The sequence below is a fragment of the Vulpes vulpes genome, chromosome 15, assembly GCF_048418805.1.
Source record: "Vulpes vulpes isolate BD-2025 chromosome 15, VulVul3, whole genome shotgun sequence".
In the NCBI taxonomy this organism is placed as follows: Eukaryota; Metazoa; Chordata; class Mammalia; order Carnivora; family Canidae; genus Vulpes; species Vulpes vulpes.
In genome coordinates, this window is record NC_132794.1 from 93,365,058 (window position 1) to 93,384,289 (window position 19,232).

General features: G+C 54.0%; 1 protein-coding gene across 7 annotated transcripts in view; it reads right to left on the reverse strand.

The window, feature by feature from the left end:
- Positions 1-19,232, reverse strand: part of SH3PXD2A (SH3 and PX domains 2A) — a 230,006-nt gene that overhangs the window by 41,183 nt on the left and 169,591 nt on the right. For 4 of the 7 annotated variants that reach the window (XM_072739898.1, XM_072739897.1, XM_072739901.1 and 1 more), the window contains one exon: positions 9,910-10,041. In XM_072739898.1, coding sequence (XP_072595999.1) covers positions 9,910-10,041 — 132 coding nt within the window. Of the gene's footprint in view, positions 1-9,909; positions 10,042-16,337; positions 16,383-19,232 lie in introns of all 7 variants that reach the window. The other 3 variants (XM_025993170.2, XM_025993160.2, XM_072739899.1) reach the window with 1 other exon arrangement.

The window sequence follows — 19,232 nt, forward strand, 5'->3', positions numbered from 1 at the left end:
CGTCCTGTCCCCTCTGTAACACTGTATAACCGCAGCAGTGCTGTGCTGTCTGCCTTGCATGTGGCAGGCACGCTATGAAAATGATTGATGTGCTGCATCTGGGCCTTTATCCTGCAGGTAAGAGGGAGCTCTAGAATACCATCCCCCCAATGATAGGAAGATTAGGGATGGCTGCTTCTTGTCCACTGCTGCACCCCAGTGCTGGGCACAGCAGAGGGCATGCACTAGGTGCTCCATGTTTGTCAACTGAATGAGCAAATCACATCATCTGGAAACATTCTTAAATGTAGGATATCACTCAAACAGGGCTGACACTAAAGATGTTATGGGGGAGGGGGAAGGAGGCAGGATGGCAGCTCTTTCTTGGGTCTGGAGAGGTTAAGGAGAAGGGCCGGGACAAGTCTATTTATTTGGACAAAGTGGAAAGCAGAGCGGGCTAGGGTCCTGCCCAGCACTGGCCAGGATCTGCCCTCATACCCTCAGCCCAGCCACCAGGGCCCTGGCGAGCAAGTCTCACAAACACCCCCAACCCATCTACCCATCCAGTCTGGCCCTGGCCCATGGTGCTAGCTGAGCTAAACACTGGAGCATGTACACAATTTTTCTGCAGAAAACTTCCCTTTTGACTACTTTTTTCCTATCCCAGCCAGGGCTTTAGCAAGACTGACCTCTGTTCTGCTCTGTGGCCTGGGGAACTCACACAGCAGAGCACTCTGAGGCTTGGCTCTCTAAAGAAGTGAAATCCACAAGGACGAGAAATGCAAACATCCAGATTTCCAAACAGTGGATAAATAGCATGGCTGGAAGTCCACACCCCACCTCCCAGCTGTGCAACCTCAGGGCAAGTCACTTCACGGCTCTGGGCTTCAATTTCCGCCTCTAGAGACAATGTCAACATTTGCCCTTCATCTTACCAACATGTTTTATAAACTGCATGGTTTTTTATCTTGTAAAACATAAAATATTCGGATTGAAAAAACTGTCCCAAGTCCCCTACTGGTGGGCATGAGCAGGCCATCCCCAGGTGGCCTTAACCTCTTCAATGACACCCCCTGCTCACCCTGCCTCGGCAGGGAATGGAGAGAACAGACTTGTAGGCTTCAGGTCACTGTGCCTATTAGAATATCCCTTAAAACACAGGGTTCTGGAACATGGTGATCCAAGGGCCACTCATGGCAATGCTGATGAGCCAGATGTAACAGAAGAAAGGGATTTTTGCACACCAAGCTCAAAAATCCTACTAGTGGCTTGCTCACTTTATGGCCAGTCCTTGGCAGATGCTTTCTCTTAGTTTGGCTTTCTCTCATCTCCCGTGGAGCCTGGGCCACTTCCCCACAATTTAGTCCAATAAAAGCTTAGGGGAGGCAAATACATTTTAGCATGAGCCTAAAAAGTGCCTGCCTAAGAAAGGAAATGTGGAGTTGGGGCTGACACAATGAAGTGAAACAAAAAACCCCCAAGCATTCCATATGGCACGTTTTAACTGTAGGTAGAAGTGATGTTGGGGGTTACATGAACCACAAGCCGCTCTCCACATAGTCCCAGTGAGCACTGGCTCCCCCCAAGCTTCACAGAGTGACTGGTTTAACTGGGTCACCCTGGCTTTCTCCCGTGATGAGACCAGGGAGTGCAGGTCAGCACTGGGAGCCCAGGGGATGAGGTTACGGAATCTGAAAAGATGCTGATAGAGATGAGGGCGGTAAACCCTGCTACCATGAGGGATTACTGGAAACCCAACTGCTGAGAATGTCGTATCACACAGCCGCAGAATAATCCGGGGAAAAAACAAGGGGCGATTTCTCAACCCAAATTCCCTGAGGTCCTGACAAATTATACTCCCCAGAAAGTTCCACAATCGCATGGTGGAAATCTGTTATGTAAGAGTGGAGGGAATGCTGTGTGGGGAGCTCCTTCCCTGCACTTCAGCCATAGGAGGAAACCTGTCACTTCTATTGGTGACAAAGGCCACATAGTACGTGTGTGTTGGGAACAGGCAGGGTGTATCTAGTGGTGCCTATTCCTTAGGCACCAGGGGAGGGGAGTTGGGTCACCTGTCGGCTACACTGCAAGACTCTTATCTGGGAGTCTTATACCTAGAACCACATGTTTTGGCCTGGTACCACCTGGCCTCTCCTACTTCTCTGCCCCCACTTACCACCACACTCCCCAAACTGACTGGGGCCTTTGGTTCTTCCTCTGTTCACTGAGCTCCATGCATTCTCACCAGGGAAGGCCTTCAGAGAGCCCTTCCTTGGCCATGCTCTTATCACCTCCTCTCCCAGCTGATTCACTGTCATAATGTCCTGTCTCCTGCACTGCACCTTTCAAAATCTCATTTTCCTGGTTTTCTCGTGACTGTCTTACCACTACATGCGAGCCCCATGAGGCTGGGACTTTGTTGGCCTCATCACCACTGACCGTAGGCTGGCATTTAGTCAACTAAGATGGATTTAGTGATGATAGATCACATGAAGATCGGCCTTGCTAAGGTCTGGGCAGTGTGTGGTTTAAGTATTCTCTTTGTGGTCAAACCCAGAAAAGGAGAATTTTGGAGACACCTGTGAAAAGACTCAGTATAAACCTATTTGCCCCCCAAAACAGAAGGCAGCCAGGTGTTGCCCTGGGGCTCAGAAGAGCAGCTGGCATCACTCTGGCACTTCAGCTGGATTTCCAACGTCACCACTAAAACACACTTTTTGCTCAGAAATGACTATTTGAGGGGAATGGCCTCAGGACATGCTAGGTCCACAAAGCCAATGTGAGGTGAGGGACCAGCCGCCCCACTTGCCCAACCTGAGCAGGTGGAGGCAAGACAAGGGAGCGCCCTGGCGGCCACTGTTCCACCCGGCCACCTGGCAGCTGGCTGGCTGTGCACAGTGCTGACAAGCCCTTGGACGCCTCCCTGACAACGGCCCATGCACATCTAGCTCAAGGAGAGACCAATTTCTAGTTCTCAGAAACACCTTCCCCTACTGCCTTCCTCCACACAGCCAGGACTGCTTGCTTCAAGTGCCACTGCTCTCATGTCCCTCTCCTGCTCATCTGCTTCCCATGGCCCCATCCTTCCTCCCCCTCCACTGCTGCCCAACTACCACTTTCTTCATCAGAACACATCTGCTAGATGTGGCCACACACTTGCCTTGAGACCCTCTACCTGGTATCCCCTCAGGTAGACCTGGAATTCCTTCACCTTTCTGCCTAACTAACCCCTCTCTCTCCAAGGCCCAGCTCAAGGCCTCCAACTCCTCCAGACAGCCTTCCCTGACTATGCGAGTCTCTCCTCCACCCCTGCCCTGGGCACTTCAGCTCAGTGCCATGCAACAGAGCCACTGAATCACAGCCAGCATGACAGTATCATGAGTGTGCCACTCCTCTCCTCTCAGCCTCACTCAAAGCTCCCAACCTTGTGAAGGTATTGCCTCTGGGTAGCCAGTGGGACTTGACTTTTGTCTCCAACTCTTCCTGCAGGCTGGGGCAAGGCTAGTTACCAAGCAAGGGCTCCAAAGGTATGGCTCTGGTCTCCAACATAGGTCTGGGGGCGTCACTGCCATGCAGTGAGCTCCCTGTTTGCCATACCCATCTCACAAACCATCAGGGCTGAGAGAATGCTCAGACACCACTAAGTGCAATCTGTTCTCTGGCCAGTCAGGGAAACTGAGGCTGTAAGAGGAAAACTAGCCTGCCATAGGCCCCAAGATCAATCTATGGCAGATCTACCCTAATCCAGAAGTCTTCCTGGCGACCACCACATACTGAGCACTTTTTGTGTGCCAGGTCCTGCATCAAGCACTGAATTTCTTTTGAATCAGCATATATCAACCTCTAGCTATGGGTACGACTGTCCTCGTTTTACAGGTAGGGAAACGGATACTTAGAAGACCCAACTAACTTTCCTGGGTTTGTCACTAGCAAGTACCAAGTTAAGATGAGAACAGGCTTATTTTTCATTGCTAGGCTATCCTGCAATCTCATTCTGAAAACAATCTCTAGCCTGCAGTGAAGAAAGCTGGGCTAAGGGGCCTCAGGTGGAATCACGATGCCAGCTTCTGCTCCTGGATTTATGCTCTGTGGCCCTTTCCCTTCTAGCCAGCTTCGTGACGTGGAGAACAACTGCATGCCAGAGATAGTCTGAGACCAGAATGGACTTTGGAATCACTGATTAGGCTGACATAGCAGGAACATGCATGTCCTATACTTAAGAGAAGAGAGGTCAGAGACCAAGGCTGTCTGACAGCTGGGACAGGACGTCATGGGGGCCAGTTACCACATGCAGATGGTGGCTGGCTCATTGGAACCAAACTCTTAAAAGCCTGTGGTAGAGCTAAGAGTGCTGATTCACTACCTGTAATGCAGACTACAATAAACCTGCCTTTCTAGAAACAGCCTACCCTGTCTTTATCAGGATAGTTCTTTTTCTAGGATAGTGTAGTAGTCTGAATTAGCAATCAGGTGGTTCCTTAGTAAGCATATAATCTAAGCACATGACACAGAAGCTACATCAAAAAATCCACTGAAGACATTGTCAAGTCTGCGAAGCTGCCTCAGCCTCACAATACAGTCCACCCCATAAGTACCCAGAATGCTCACACCAATTAGAGCTTAAGTGTCATGAAGGCAGGAACCTTATGGGCATGCATCCAACCAGCATGGGGACTGGGGCAAAGGAGGTATTTAAGAATTGTGAGGTAAATGAATGCATGGATAAATGAATACTATGTAAGTAAATTTCTCCCTTACAAAAAGCCCATGTAGAACCAGTTACAACAACGTTCATCAGGAAATACCAAAGTAACAGAAGAGATACATCCCTCAATGTTAAAAAGATTCCAACTCACAAAATACATGGCTGGAAAATGCATTAACTTTGACAGTACAAAATCATCATCATCATGACCCATAAACCTAAGGGAAAGCTTATTAATTTCTTATCTGTCAAACAATAAATGGTTACATTTGATCCCCCCTCCAGAAAAGCCCATGCAATCTGTATCCCTGCCCTCTTACTCATGAGGAAACAAAGGGATTCCTACACACATCACAAAGTCAGGGATGCATTAGATCTTAAGCCTAGTATTCAGATTCTGGATTGTTTCTCCACTACACACACAGCTGCTAAACAGGTAAAAAAGTTCACAGCCCAACATGTTTTTGGGTACCTTACCCCTCTATATATTGCCTTCAAAATCTGCTTTCCCACAGCCACTGCTGAAAAGGTTGGCTAGGTAGCCATGTTTATACCCCACGGGACTTCTCCCAGACATAGCTGAGTGGCCCAGGGCTGGACACGTGATCTAAAGTCTGTTGATTTACTGGCTGGTCAGGAACCAATCAGATTCAGATTCAAACTTCAAATTTTGAACTCAGAGAACCAGAAGCCATAGTCAATTGGTGGCAGTTACCTCAACCTAAAAGTAATGGAGTCTGGTCCTGATGAACCAACAGCAGGTGCACAGGCTGCTGTTATAAGTGGACGGGAGAAGGCAGGCCACTCTGCAGTGAGAAGGTCACAGGAGACTTTACATCTATAGGGTACACCCAAGAGTGAGAGAGAGACAGACAAGTGTGGCTGATCTGGCCCAGGTCGGCTTTCTGGTTCCCAGTTCCCATGAGGCTGGGATGTACTTCATATCCTCGGGTTTGGGGAGATTTTCCTATAGAATTTCAGGAGTCTCTCGAGCAAGTCTGAGTAGACTTATGCCCTTTGCTCACTACTCAGCTGGGACTAATGCATTGATTTGAGGGGACTGAGATGTGCAAACTCCCCAAGGCTGAGTTTTCTCACCCATACAACTTCTCAGCTGGATAGACCAGCAGAGCTCAAAATTCCTTGCCAGCACAACACTTTGATCTTAGTCCTATAGTTACGGGCCTCCAAGGAATTTTAAGAACTCCCAGTGTTATCATACTGGTGCCAGCAAAGAAACAAAGACTCAGAGAAGGAAAGCTGAAGCAAGAAAAGAATAAGCACCTGTTGATTCATATCCTCAAGTCTACCCCGGGCCCCTAGTCGGAAGAAGAAGGAAGTAATCCTGGAGAGCTGGAGATAAGCTTTGCCCAAAAGAGACCAGAGTAACGGAGATCCTGCCATTACCATGCTGCCAGAAGTCAGACCAGGTTACACCTGCTTGAAGGTGAAGCCAATGTGGTCTTTGAGGCATAAGAATGTCCCACAAGTCAGGCATCTCAGATACTGCTATTTATGTGAAGGGTGGAGGAATTCCCAAGGACAAGACAACAGTGGCTGCTATGTGCCTTGTTGGTTGCCAAAGCAAGCAACTCTGGTGAATCGTTCTGCTAGATTTTCCCTGTTGATGAATGGAGAAAAAGAGTCCTTTCTGGCTTGGCCCCAGGCCCACTGCTTGAAGAAAAAGGCTTTCCCTGAAGCCACTCAGACCCATTTTGGGTGTCCTTGACTCCTGTCCACCTACATTCCTGGGAATAGGCTTGTCCTAGGTGCTGGGTACACATCAGATCCTCTCAACTGTCGCGTGCCCCCAAGTTCAAAGGAACAATTAACAACCTGAATTCCCACAACCTACGACCATCATGTTGGAAGGTGGGACACAGAGTCATCCTTATGCAACGATGTTCCAGGGAGACCCGTGGTCATCTCGCCCAGCCTGTGTCTCTCCCCAACCTGTGGCGTCACCAGCTCGTGGCCATCCTACCCAGCATAAGCTCATTCCCACCCTCCCTGCATGTCCTCTATAGAGGGCAGAGAGCTCAGCTGTTGGACTCTAAGACAACTTAACCTCTTAGCCTGTTACCTCAGCCACAAAATCTTTCAAGAGCCTTCTACCCATGGGGTCATTTCCTGATTCCAGTAAAATGAGACATATGAAATGGCACCTGGTGTTTACTATTTACTGACTCTGAATTGCCTTCCAGACACATCTGTCTTTAGACCAACGAGATTACAGAGCCCTGGCACAACCACACCTCCAAATCACTTGGTGGCTATGGTCCCAGCCAGAGGGCTCAGATGGGCAGACAGAGCCAGAGGTTGGTGGACCCCTCTATGGACATTCTTCTCGAAGGACTTCTAGCCAAGAAGGAAGTAGATGCAGGCAGAGTCCCCACTCTCAGTGGGCAAGGCAAGGCCCTGGGGCGTGGGGATGGGGCTAACTGGGGCTACTGCCCCAACAATTGGAAGTGGAAGAAATGCCTTAACACACCCACCATGTCCCAAGGTCAGAAGCATAACAATTGGGTCTTTGTTACAGAGTTCAAAAGCCTCACTCACCACTCCTTCCAAAAGCCAGCTTACAGGATGCACAACACACCTCCCCTCCCCCACCTCGGGAGTCCAACTTCCTTGAACTGGGAAACCACTGTCCCAAGGATCTGCAGTTTGGTCCTCCTGCTTTCTCCCCTCCACCCACTTAGTTCCTCTGGTTAAACTGGTAGACTCCAGGTCCCCTGGTTTCTGACCACAACGGGTAGTGTGGGTCTGCATGGTGGACACAGCACTCCAAGGTCCCTGTGCAAACATCTGCTGCTGAGCAGCTATCTCCACCAAAAGTAAAGATACAAAAGTCCTAGAAGTAGAAAGGCCGTGTTCAGGGAGGCTCTATCTGACACCTAGGGCCCTAAAGAGTCTCCCAGCCATGGAGTTCAGATCTGGGATAGGGCTCAGGGAGGTCATTACTCCAGCAACTCCTTCCAAGAAGCCACCAAATTATCTCCATTTTACAGAAAGGTTAACTGAGGTCCAGAGGGATTAAAGGAGTTGAAGCCACCCAGCCAATAGGTGGTGGGCCAAATCTAGCTTCCAGGGCCAGTATCTCCCTCAGAGGATCTGTGTGTCAGACTGGGGAGTCAGGCTGCTCGAGCCCCCTCACACAGCCATCAGGGACTCCTCAGGAGAGGAGGTGTCTACATTTTTTCCAGGCCCTGATTGTGTCAAGCTCCACCCCACCCCCCAATTCCCTCCCTCCGCCCTCCATGCTAGGCAGGACTTTTAAGTATTCTCAGGAACTGGGTATGGGATGGAAAGGTAGAGGGAGGATGTCTCTGGGAATCAGAGTCTCAGAGTATGTTGACTTCCTTTTGCGTGGGGTCTTCTCCATCCTGGCCAGTGGCTGATATCCAGAAACAGGGGCTCATCCCTGTGGGGTTATATTGCTGTGCTGGTGATACAAGGCAGGTGAAGTGGCAGGAGGGTCCCTAAGCCAGAACTCTACTTCTGAGGAGCCCTGACCTTATACAGAGAAGTGGGCACATTTCTCCCCTTGGAGCAAGCTCCAAAACATCTCTCTCAGCTGGTGCCTCCAATTCCACCATCAGAGATCCCTTCCTTTGGGTCTGAAGGTGCCTCAGGTTTTCCAGAGCCAGGCCCCTGTGACAATGCCAGCTTTCCAGGGGCATGGGTAGAGGGTAGGAGGGATATGAGGCAGGGATGGGTAGGTAGGGCTGATACTATGACAAAGGCTGAAGGCAAAGGTGTGCAGGTAGGAGACCAGTGTGGGTGCCTGGGGTGAAGGGCTCAGGCCTTAGGCTAGGGGTGTGGCTCTGCAGGTAGGGACTGCCTCAGCCAACCACCTTGCCAATGACTCCAGGCACAAGGACAAAGCCTGACTTCTCTGAAAGGTCTGTGAAGATCCCACACCCAGAAGGGCCAGGAGTCATACCAAGGCCGGCATCACTGCTCCCTTCTCAGGGAACACGGTTCCTGAGCCTCCTGCAGCAGGAGCCTGAGCTCACCTCCCCCAGGAGGTCTGCTGGCACTTCCTCAGTGTCTCTACAGCTATTTGCTGCATAGGAATAGGGATCAGGGGCCCAGGAACGTCCCTGTTCTGCTTTCATCCTCAGGTGACTCATTTCCCCTCAGTCTGTCTATGCCTCGGTTACTCCATCTATAGAATGGGTACAGTCCTTTGGCCTGCCCTCCTTTCAGGGCTCAAAGTATTGGAAGGGAAGGGAACAGAGTAGGACAGGAAAAGGAAAACAGGCCCCTCCCTTCTGGGAGTGTCCAAACACTGCCCAAAGAGGATCCTGTTCCACGAGGCCTTCCCCTGCCGCTAACTGAAACCAAAACAAAACCCGCCAGGAACAAATTCAAGCCCCAGCAGGACATGGGCAAGCTGCTGGTGGCAGACCCTGCAGCTCAGACCCACTGACTCATGCCCTCCTCTCTCCACCTGCAGAGATGCCTGCCGCACTGTGTTCCCCTATGAGGACCATGGAACCAGGAGCCCCTCGAGAACGGTGGGTAGGGCCCCAGACGAGACAAAGCCTCAACTACTACTGATGACAGGGCAGCTGCTGTAGGGCCCTCCCCGGCCCCCTTTCCCCCTGTCCGGGCCCTCTTCCCAGGTCCTGGCAGCCTTCAGCTCTGCAGGGGGGCAGTCAGCTCACCACCCAGACACGAGCCAAACCCCACAGGCCTAGCCTTTCCTCAGACAACCCGCCAGGGCCCAAGAATCCTGGCCCCCGTGGTGACGTCACGGCCAGATTCCCCACCAGCTCGTGGGCTGCTCTCGCCCCTGCCCGGACCCTGGCTTGGAAGACGGTGCCAACCGGCGAAGCTGCCCTGCAGTGCCCCGGAGCCGGGAGCTGCCTCCCCTGTGGCCTCCATGGGCCCGGGGACCCTGCACAGGGGCGGGGCCGAGGAACCGGCTTCCGCCGCCCTGGCGTCGCACGCACACGAGTGCACACAGCAGGTTCGTTGCCCCGAGCTGGGGAGACATTCTTCCACCACCAGGCAAAGTGCTGGCCTGCAGCCCAAACCAACAGGGGAAACTTCGGCCTCCTCAGCCCTCTCCCCACCAGATGGAAATAACGTACAGCTGCGGAGGTGGGGGAGGAGGTAGGAACAAAACCAGCCAGCCGCCTGTCTGTCCGGCCGTCCGCCCATCCGTCCATCCGCCTGCCCGTCCCGGAGCCAGGCCGGGCCATCTGGACACTCACCGCTCTCGTTCTTCTCGATGACATCCACCACCTCCCCGGCCTGGAGGCTCAGCTCCGAGTTCTCCTGCTTCTTATAGTTGGACACCACCACGTACTGTTCCAGGATCATGGGCTCGGCGTTGGTGTCGGCACCTGGCGAGGGCAGAAAGCACGCGGTGAGCCAGCGGCCGGCCATGGCCCCGCGGCCGGGGCGCCCCCTGTCCATCGGCCTCGGGGGAGGCTGCTCCGTCGCCAGCGCCGCTGCCGCTCCGAGGGGCTGCCCGCAGCCAGGGCTCGCAGCTCGCCGGGCCCCAAGGACAGGCCATATAGCAGGGCCCCACACCGGCCCGCTGCGCCGCGGGGACCGGGGGACATGGGGAGCCGGGCCGGAGGGAGGGGGCCAGCCGGGGACGAGCGGAGGCCCGGGAAACAGAGCAAGAGCCCGCCGCGGAGGGGAGTCAGTCACAGCCCGGCGCCAGCGAGCGGGAGGAGAGGCCTGGTGCGGACGTGGTCTCCCCAGACCCCTGGGCCGGCAGGGGCGGGACGGGAGGGCCGCCCATGAGAGCTGAGGCCGAGCGGAGGAGAGGGGGGAGAAGGGGGAGAGGGGGGAGAGGGAGAGAGAGGGAGAGCGAGAGGGGGGCAAAGCGAGGCGGAGGGCTGCTGCCTCTCCCCCAGCCCTGTGAACCCGGAGAGAGGCAGTGGTCCTCCCCTCGGGAGGGAGAGGGAGAAAGCAGGAGAGAAGTCTCCACAGCCCGGGCCCAGGCGAGAAGTCAAGAGGGTTTGAGGCCGCCAATCACTGGGGTTTACTCGCAACCCTTAAATAGAAACACATGAGACCCATCGAATGAGGAGCCAGGGGTGGAGGCAGGGGAGGGGGAGGAGGGCTGAGACTGTTTACTTGAAACCCAAGAAGAAAGTCCCAGCGCCAGCAGCCAGCAGCCAGGCGAGCCCAGCCCGCCCCCCGCCAACTTTTCCTCAAGTTCAGCTCACCAAGGCGCTGCCACTGAGCCCAACGGCCTGATGCAAACAGACCGGCCTTAGGCCGGCTTTCCTCAGAGGGCCGGCTGCCCTCTGACCACATGGAGACTGACTCAGTCTCCCTCTCCCTTACAGTGCTGGGCCTTGTGGTCAGGCTCTGAGAAGTCTCCAGCCACCCTCTGGCAGCTGACAGGTCAAAAGCTGGGACTCTGCAGAAGGAGGGCAGATGGGTTGGAGGCTCCCAGAGGTGGGGACAACACACCTAAGACAGGGCAGGCCCTGCTAGGAGCTGAAAGGAACCACAAACCAGAGACCTATTAATGGTCACCTCTTACAGGAAGCCTTCCCAGAACACCCGCAGCCCAAAGGGAATTCCTAGCACACTTTATGTGTCTATCACCTACACATCTGCCAATGTCCTGGAAGGCTAGGGGATTCACACCACCTGCATGGCTGTAGAAATGGCTGAGGGTCCCTAGGCTCCCTATCCCTTGGTGCTTTAGCATACAGCCACCTTCCTTACACACCTGAGCCCAACTCGGCAAATGTTCTGTGTCAAGCATGTGCACTGTACCATTTTATCCTCACCACAACCTTTCTACTTTCTCATTTCACAAAAGACAACTCAGAGGCCCAGAGAGATCAAGAGGTTTGCCCTAGCTCACACAGCTACTATGGAGAGAACCAAATTCACTCAGTGTTTCAGGTTTCAAGCCCATCTCTTCAGTAAAGAACCAGATCTCTGATTTTAGTTTCCACCCATTCTTTTAGCACAATGATCTTCAACTTGGCTCCACAGAATTGCCTGGGGGGCTTTTAAGGAATACTGAGGAATGCCTGGGTCCCACCCCCAGAGGTCCAGGTTTAATTGGCCTGGGTATTTTTTAGACATTCCCTCCTCCCCCGTGGTTCTCACGTGCAGCCAGGGGCAGAGAAGCACTGCTTAGACTTTTGGATCTTTCCTTAAGGAAGGCCCCATCCTACCCAGGGCAAGGAGCAACAGAAGGAAAGAAACCCACTGCCCCTGATGGTTTTCTCCCATGGGGCGTGGGCCCTGCAGCCCCAGAACAGTCCTCTGGACACCCAGAGGGGACCCTGTCCCTGCTGAGCCCTGCCACATGGATATGCACACGCATAGCCCCAGGCTGCTCCACCAAAGCCAGGATCGGATTTCAGGCAAAAATGCAACCAACAGCTGGGCAGCAGGGCCAGTCCGCTCTGCACTCCAATGGGGCCAGCTTTTGTGCCTGCCCCTGCTAGCCAGATGACAGCAGCAGAGGCAGTACAGGGCACAGTGCTGACAGAGACTACCTCCCACTGTGCCCTGGGCGGATGGCAGGGCCTCTGTGGCCAAGAGCACCTCTGCAGTGAACCTAGCACAAAAAGGCCCAACCCCTGCCCTGTGAGATGCAGGGGCTCCCTTCCCAGTTTGTGGGAAAGGAAAACTCAGGATACAACCAGAAAAGAGGAGTTTGCAGTGGATTAGAGGGCTTCCAAATCCCAAGAGCCCGGATTATACTGACAATTAACAGCAGACCCTCAGGTGCTCGCTCAGGGTCAGCACTGTGCCAAGCACCTGACCGCATCATTTTGTTGACTCCCTGGATCCTCACAGCAACCCTGTCTGGTAGGTTCTAAACACTTTTCCTAAGATCGATCACACAGCTGAGGTTTGAACCCACACCCAACAGACGGGGTCACTCATATTCTTAACTTCTCTGCCACATGCCGCCTGCAGAGAGCCACTGATCCCTGGGTACCAGAGGGAGCCTGCCTCACCCTATCTTTACACACTCAGCACACAGTTGGTGTTTAATAAAGACTGGGGTGTTCCAGTTTCTTGTTGACTGCTGCTACATCTGTGGAGCAGACCACAGGGCCCACGAGGGAGCCGGCATTCGCTAAGTGTTTGCAAAATGAATGGATGAAATGAACAAATGGGCAGGCAGATGAACAGAGTGCTTGATTTGAGCCACTACACATAAACCAGGCAGGGCCTCACCTCTGACACTCGGGAAAAGTAGACCACTATGGAAGGGGAAAGGGGGGATGGGGAAACAGGCACAGAAGGGAAAGAAGCAGTGAGTTTGTGGCCAGAAGTTGCTAGAGGACAAGTAGGGGTGCTGGGGAGTGAAGAGACCTCAGTTTATTTTAATCCAAGGAAATCTAAGGCAAGATTTCAAAGAGGAGAAAAATCCTACTCCCACCACCTTGCCTCCCCCACCCCCCCCCCACCCCCGCCCCCGCAGCCTCTTGGAAAACTGGCTTAAGCTTTCTGAAGACTGACATTCTTGGGACACAGGTAGAAAAGTTAAGAGAATGTTCTCCAGGGATTCCAAAGCACAGAAGGCAGCGGTGGCACTGCTTGGAGTAGGCTCCAAAGGCTGTGGGATGGCCAGATGGACAGACACTGTGCCCTCCTGGCTGCTCTCCCCTCCCCCAGCACGTGCAGGCTCCCAGCTCCCTCTTCTGGCATCTGCCTCTCAGGATGTTGCCTGCCCAGGGCTGCCCGGGCAGGCGTGCACTGGGAGCAGGTATCCAGATGAGAAACCACTCGGCAGGCGGGCCGGTGGGTGATGTCATCCCACAGAGGCAGCCCTGGATCCCCTCCCAGCCAAGGCCTGGAAAATTGGGGGCTGGAGGAGTCAGCCCAAAGGAGGAGGAGGGGCAGTGGATGGAGCCTCTAGTCTTTAGATGGGAAGGGTGTGACAGAGGCAGGGAGAAGGGCTGGACCCCTTCTAGGGAAGAGAGCCCTTCCCAGGTTGGGAGGGGATCTTGTACCAGTTTCGTCCAGGGATGGGCCCCTTGTTACTCAGAGCCCCTGGCTGGATCTGCTAGGACTCTGGCGACTTCCCCGAGCCCTTCCCCACACCTGCATTCCTCCAGCTACCACCTGGATGGACCCCTGGCTCCTGCCTGATGCTGGCTGCCAACTTAAACTTCTAAACGAGGCTTTTGCCAAGTCAGTCCCCTGCTCCAATACCTTCAATGGGTCCCTGTTGCCTACAGAATAAAGGCCAAATTCTTTCTGACAATCTGAGTCCCCTGACCCATAACCCCCCCATTCCAGACAGCATTCAGGATTCAACATATGTGTTGAACACAGAGTGAATATGTGCCCACCACACTGTTCTATGTGGGTTCTTACTTCCAAGCCTTTGCCTTAGCTGCCCCCTGTGCCTGGAATGCCTTCCCTTCTTCCACCAACCCCAACTCTACCAACCATCTCTGACCCTCCAGGAGCTGCCTGATTTTACTCCAGGTATGGTGTTCATTTTGTGGGGGCACTTAGCCCCAATTTACCATGTGCTTTTGACAACAGTCTTCCTGATGAGAGTACCTGCCCCAGGACTGGTGCCATAGGACATGGCACTGGCCTCAGCTGCCTGAGATTCATGATGCGAAAGAAAAAAATTCAAGTTGGAGGGTCTGAGGTCCAGTCCCGCTTTGCCCTTAGTAGCTCTGTGACCCCAGGGAGGACACTTAACCTCTCTGAGCTTTCATTTGTCAACAGGTACAACACCAACCAGTACCTCCCCTCAATGGGTTGTTCTGTGCCCGGAACTAGGTGACAGGGTTAATGCCCTATGTAAACTGTAGACAGTGTTTATAAAGCAAACAGGAAATGGGAGATTTGGGGAGGAGCAGAAGAGGTTCAGGTTCCCCTGCAGCCTCAGAACCAGCAGGCAGCTCAAGGCAAGGGCCACAGGCGCCAGGAAAAGGGTGGCTGCGGCTGTGTCCCTGAAACACGCCTCTCTCAAACCGCACCTCCTGGCAGGCAGTGGATACTTGCCAGCTGGAGAGCCAGATCAGAGCCCCCTGGGCCCACTCTGGGGAGGATGCCAGGCTAAGCAGCCTGAGGACTCTGATCTACAAGGATCCCCCACGTCAGCCCCTTACCTCTGAGTTTCCTGTCTCATGTACTCTCTGACATTCCAGATGGGGAAACCAAGGCCCAGAATGCTGGCGGCTTGCCCAAGACTCCAGCCCTGAACTCCTAGTCTGGCTGGTTTTCCCCAGCCCACACTGCTTCCCCTCAGACTCTCACTCCAAACAGCTGGGCTCATCCTGAGAAGCCAAGCCCTGTGGTGGCCCCTGCCCCAGGCTCCCCATGTTCTCAATGACCCCCCAAACCCTGGCATCCCACCAAAGGTCCCTCCAGCCCCTCACAACTGGTTCCTCCCAGGCTGGACTTGGCCTGCCGGCTTCTCTATAGGCCCCTGGGCGGCCAGGCTATACGTTTCGTGAATAAAATGTATTGTTATGGGCCAAGTGGGCTCTGGATCACTGGCTCATGGAGAGGGGAAAAAGGGACAGGAGCCCAGTGATTAGTCAGGCCCAGGCCCTCGTCACAGACACCACCAGAAGAATGACTGCAAGGAGCATGGGACAGGCAAGGGGTCCTCTTGCCTGGTGCTTTTCTCCTCCTGCCCCCTGCCACAACGTCCATCTCCCGTTCCCTGCCCACAGCTGTGGTGGGGAGGGACTGAGCCTTGGGCTGACTGCTGGGGCTGGCCCACCCCCTGACCTCTGACCCTCTACCTCATCCCCCAAATCCTCAGTCTGAATCTCTGCTCTCGGGTTTGGGCAGAATGGGTGGTGGTGGTGGGTGTCTGTGTCAGGTAGCACTCTCAGAAATGGAGGGCTCCTAGAAGACCCTTCTGGAAATCCCACCCCCCTGCATGCCACCATCTGCTGTCTAGGTTTCTCTGCCACTGTCCAGTAAGACCAGAGGCTAAAGGAAAGCCCCTGACCCCTGGCCCAGCTCTGTCTAGACACAAGGCACAGTCCCGAATCCCCAAAGCCCAGGCACAGTCCCGAATCCCCAAAGCCCATCTGGGCCAGGCAGCCCAAAGCCTGGTAAGGCCACTGAGGCAGAGGCAGCTCCAAGCTCTGGGGAGTGCTGCAACTGTCAGTCACAGGATTCCCCGTCAGGCTGCAGCGCCCCGGTGAGGACCACTGGAAACCAGGCTGGGGAGGGTCTGAGACTTCAGCTCTCTGCCTCAGGTCAACTGCCTGAAGTGAGGCTGACCGTCCTTGGCCGGCCCACCTCACGGGACGGCCAGCTGAGCTGACAGATGACAGCAGCCTCACCCTCACCTGAGTGCCACCTGGGAGGTGGCAGTGCCTCGGCTCAGAGAGGTTAAGTTCACACAGGCAGGACTTGGCAGAGCAGGGGACAAAGCCACACCCCCCGAGTCCAGAGTGTGTTGGTTTACATGCTGGGCTCTGTGGTCATCACCCCCTGAAGGCTCCAAGGTTGGACCTGAGGCCTAAGAGAGGGGTGAAAGGAGGGCAGGGAGGACAGCGAACGGGAGGGCGAGAAGAGGGGGCCCCGGGGACGGCCGATGTGCCAACCCAGGGCGGCTGTGCGTCGCGGGGAAGCATGCGGACAGCGGCCGGTGGGCACCGGCTCCCCCACGTGCACGCCCGGGACACACATGCTCACACACATGCACGCGGGGCCGTACCTGTCGCGTCCTTCTTGGGAGACTCAGCCCAGCTGGAGAGCCACACTTCCGAGGCCCCCGAGAGCAAGCAGCAGCGGGAGAGAGAGGAGAATCAGAGGAGGAGAGAGAACCGTTAGGCAGGCAGGAGGTCCACCAGGCGAGTGGCTACAGGCGCCGCTCCGGGCGGCGGCGGAAGGCGGGGGAGGGGCGGGGAGTGATTTCCTGGCCCCGGGCTGGCTGCTGGGCGTGGGCCCGAGTGATTACGGAGGCGCTGGGACACAGCCGGCTGGGACAGGGATAATGAGGTGTCTGCCGAAATGCAGGAATCCTCTGGAGCGGAGGATCCTACACAATCCCTGCCTGGAACGGGGCCCACGGGTTATCACTGCCTGGAGAAAGCAGCCTGGACCTTTCCCTCTGGTCATGTGGGTGGGTGGCTGGCCCCACGGGGCCTGGTGGCTCTCAGGATCCTCACCAGGCCAGCAGGCTCAGCAGCGTGGACCTGGAACCTCGAACATCAGGGTTAGAGAGCTGGAGGCCGGTCTCCAGTCTTGGGGCACCACACCACTGGGCTCTGATGTCTTGTCCAGCCCAGGCCCCAGCCCTACCCAATGCGGAAGACAAATCCCGGCAGAATGGCAGGAGGCCTCATAACATCCCAACTGCAACCCAGAAGCATAGGGACCTTTAGTGACCATCAGAGATGAGGGCTCTGTCCCAGGCTCAGACAGACATGTCTGATCTGGGCCTCAGTTTCCTCATCTGTGAAATGAGGTTAGAAATTGTCCTCTGGCCAAAAGAGGAGGAAGTCAAAGAATCTAAAAGAATGTTGTGAGATGTGATATAGTAGTGTTATGAGGCAGAAAGCCCTCAGCTTAATTAGTGTAAACAATTCTAGAATATCAGAGGGTCAACATGTAAAAAGCACTGACAGTCTACCTATAGTATACAGCGACTTATTTACTGCCTATGACAATCCCTTCAGGTGGGCATGCATTTTTTGCCCCACTTTACAGGGGAGGAGACTGGCCCAAATTCCCACAAGCAGAGTAGCAGAGCCAGAAATGGAACCAGGTCTGGGATCAGCCTGATGCTTTCTCTGCTGAATTTCTCATCGCCTCCAAAGGAGCACAGTGTTGGCTGAAGTGGGGACCATAAGAAAGAAATGTTGAGATGCAAGTCTGAGAGGCACCCAGTGGTGGCCAGGAAAGCTGCCTGACCCAATAACAGATAGTAAAGGTAACCATAACAGCCGCAAAAGTTTACGTAGCATTTACTATATACACCAGGCATCATGCTGAGCACTACAGTAACTCATTTGCTTTTCAGAATAAACCTACAATGATGTGGTACTCCCTCCACTCTGTAGATAAGGAAAATGAACCAGAGAGGTTAAGTAACTTGCCCAAGGTCACACAGCTAGTACAGTGTCCATCTCATGTGAGGCCACAGATTTTAGGTGACCAGTGGATACCACCCATTACTAAAGCACCTAATTCTCCTGTGCTCAGCAAATCACCTTCCAGTTGCAGCCTGGCTTCCCCATGCAGAAGTGGGAAGCCTGGCCCTTCTAGCTCTCACCGTAAACCAGAAGAGAGGGGATCGGGCAGACGGGTTTAGCAAGGCCTCTAGAGTCTGTGTGGATTCTCCCCTTTGAGGGACTTAACCTCCCTGAACCTGTTCCCTCACTTGTACAAATCGAAATGAGACAATACACTTACTTTCTAGGTAGCTATGAGGATTAATGAAGTAATATGCAGTAAGTGCCCAGCATAGTGCCTGGTATACAGTCAGTGCTCAATGACTATTAGCCACCATGGGCAACATCTCCTGTGAGCTTGGTTCAAACCAACCCTGGGGAACCAGGAAAATCATACTCGTGGAGCTGCAAGGATGAGAACCAGACAGTGTTTGATATTGGATGTGCCAAGAAAACACTGGCACCCGGTCAGGGATGCCTTCTTGTAGACACCCCCAAACACTAGGTCAGTTGGGATCGGGGGTTGAGGGACTCTGGGAGACTGCACCCAGAAACACAAATTCTGTAGCCAGAGCCTCTCACCAGGACTTGCAGCCAGAAGCCTCCTTGGGCAAAAGGAGCTATACTGGCCCACTTTTCATGTCCCGATAGGACTGAGACAAGGTAGACATAGCAGGCGCTCTGAAGCTTGAAGCTGGGACTATAAATCCCTGCTGCTGTACCCCAAATGTGGCCAGATGGGCTGTCACCCGCAAGGCCATTCTAACCACCTTGGCAGGCCCAGTGCCAGGCCCACCCCCCGCCTCCTGGCCCCCTTCAGCCCTGTGCTGACCCAGCTAAGAGGGTCTACATCTCTAACCATCTCTGCTGGCTTTGTTACTTTGTGCACCTTCTACTTTGGTTTCTTTTGGGTTCTTCACAAGGAAAACTTGTGAGAAATGCTAACCTCTTTCAGTGAGCCAAGAGAAATTATTTGGCTCAGGCCTGGAGAACCCAGGAAGACTTGTTATGCTAGAACAGGGGTTAACAAACTTTTCCTGTAAAGGGCCCGAGTCGATGTTTCATTTCAGGCTTTGGGGGCCATGTGGTCTCTGTCGAGACTACTCACCTTTGCTGTTGTGGTACCAAAGCAACCCCTGATAATCTATAGAATAGTGACTGGGCTGAGTGCCTATAAAACTACATGATGGGCTGGGCTTGGCCCATGAGCAGTGGTTTGCCAACACCCATGCTAGAAGATGAGGGCTGTCAGAGAAGGGGAGCTGTTGTCTTCATCATCGGAGGTACCCCCAAATCCTAGGAGAGAGAAGTGAGGGCCCTTGGCCCACCTCGACTAAATGCTCATAAGGTCTATGCTGCCCGGATGATCTTTTCAATAATCATCCTGAAGGGTCTGATTCTCTTCCAGCCCCTGGGGTTTCGGCATTTGGGCAGGC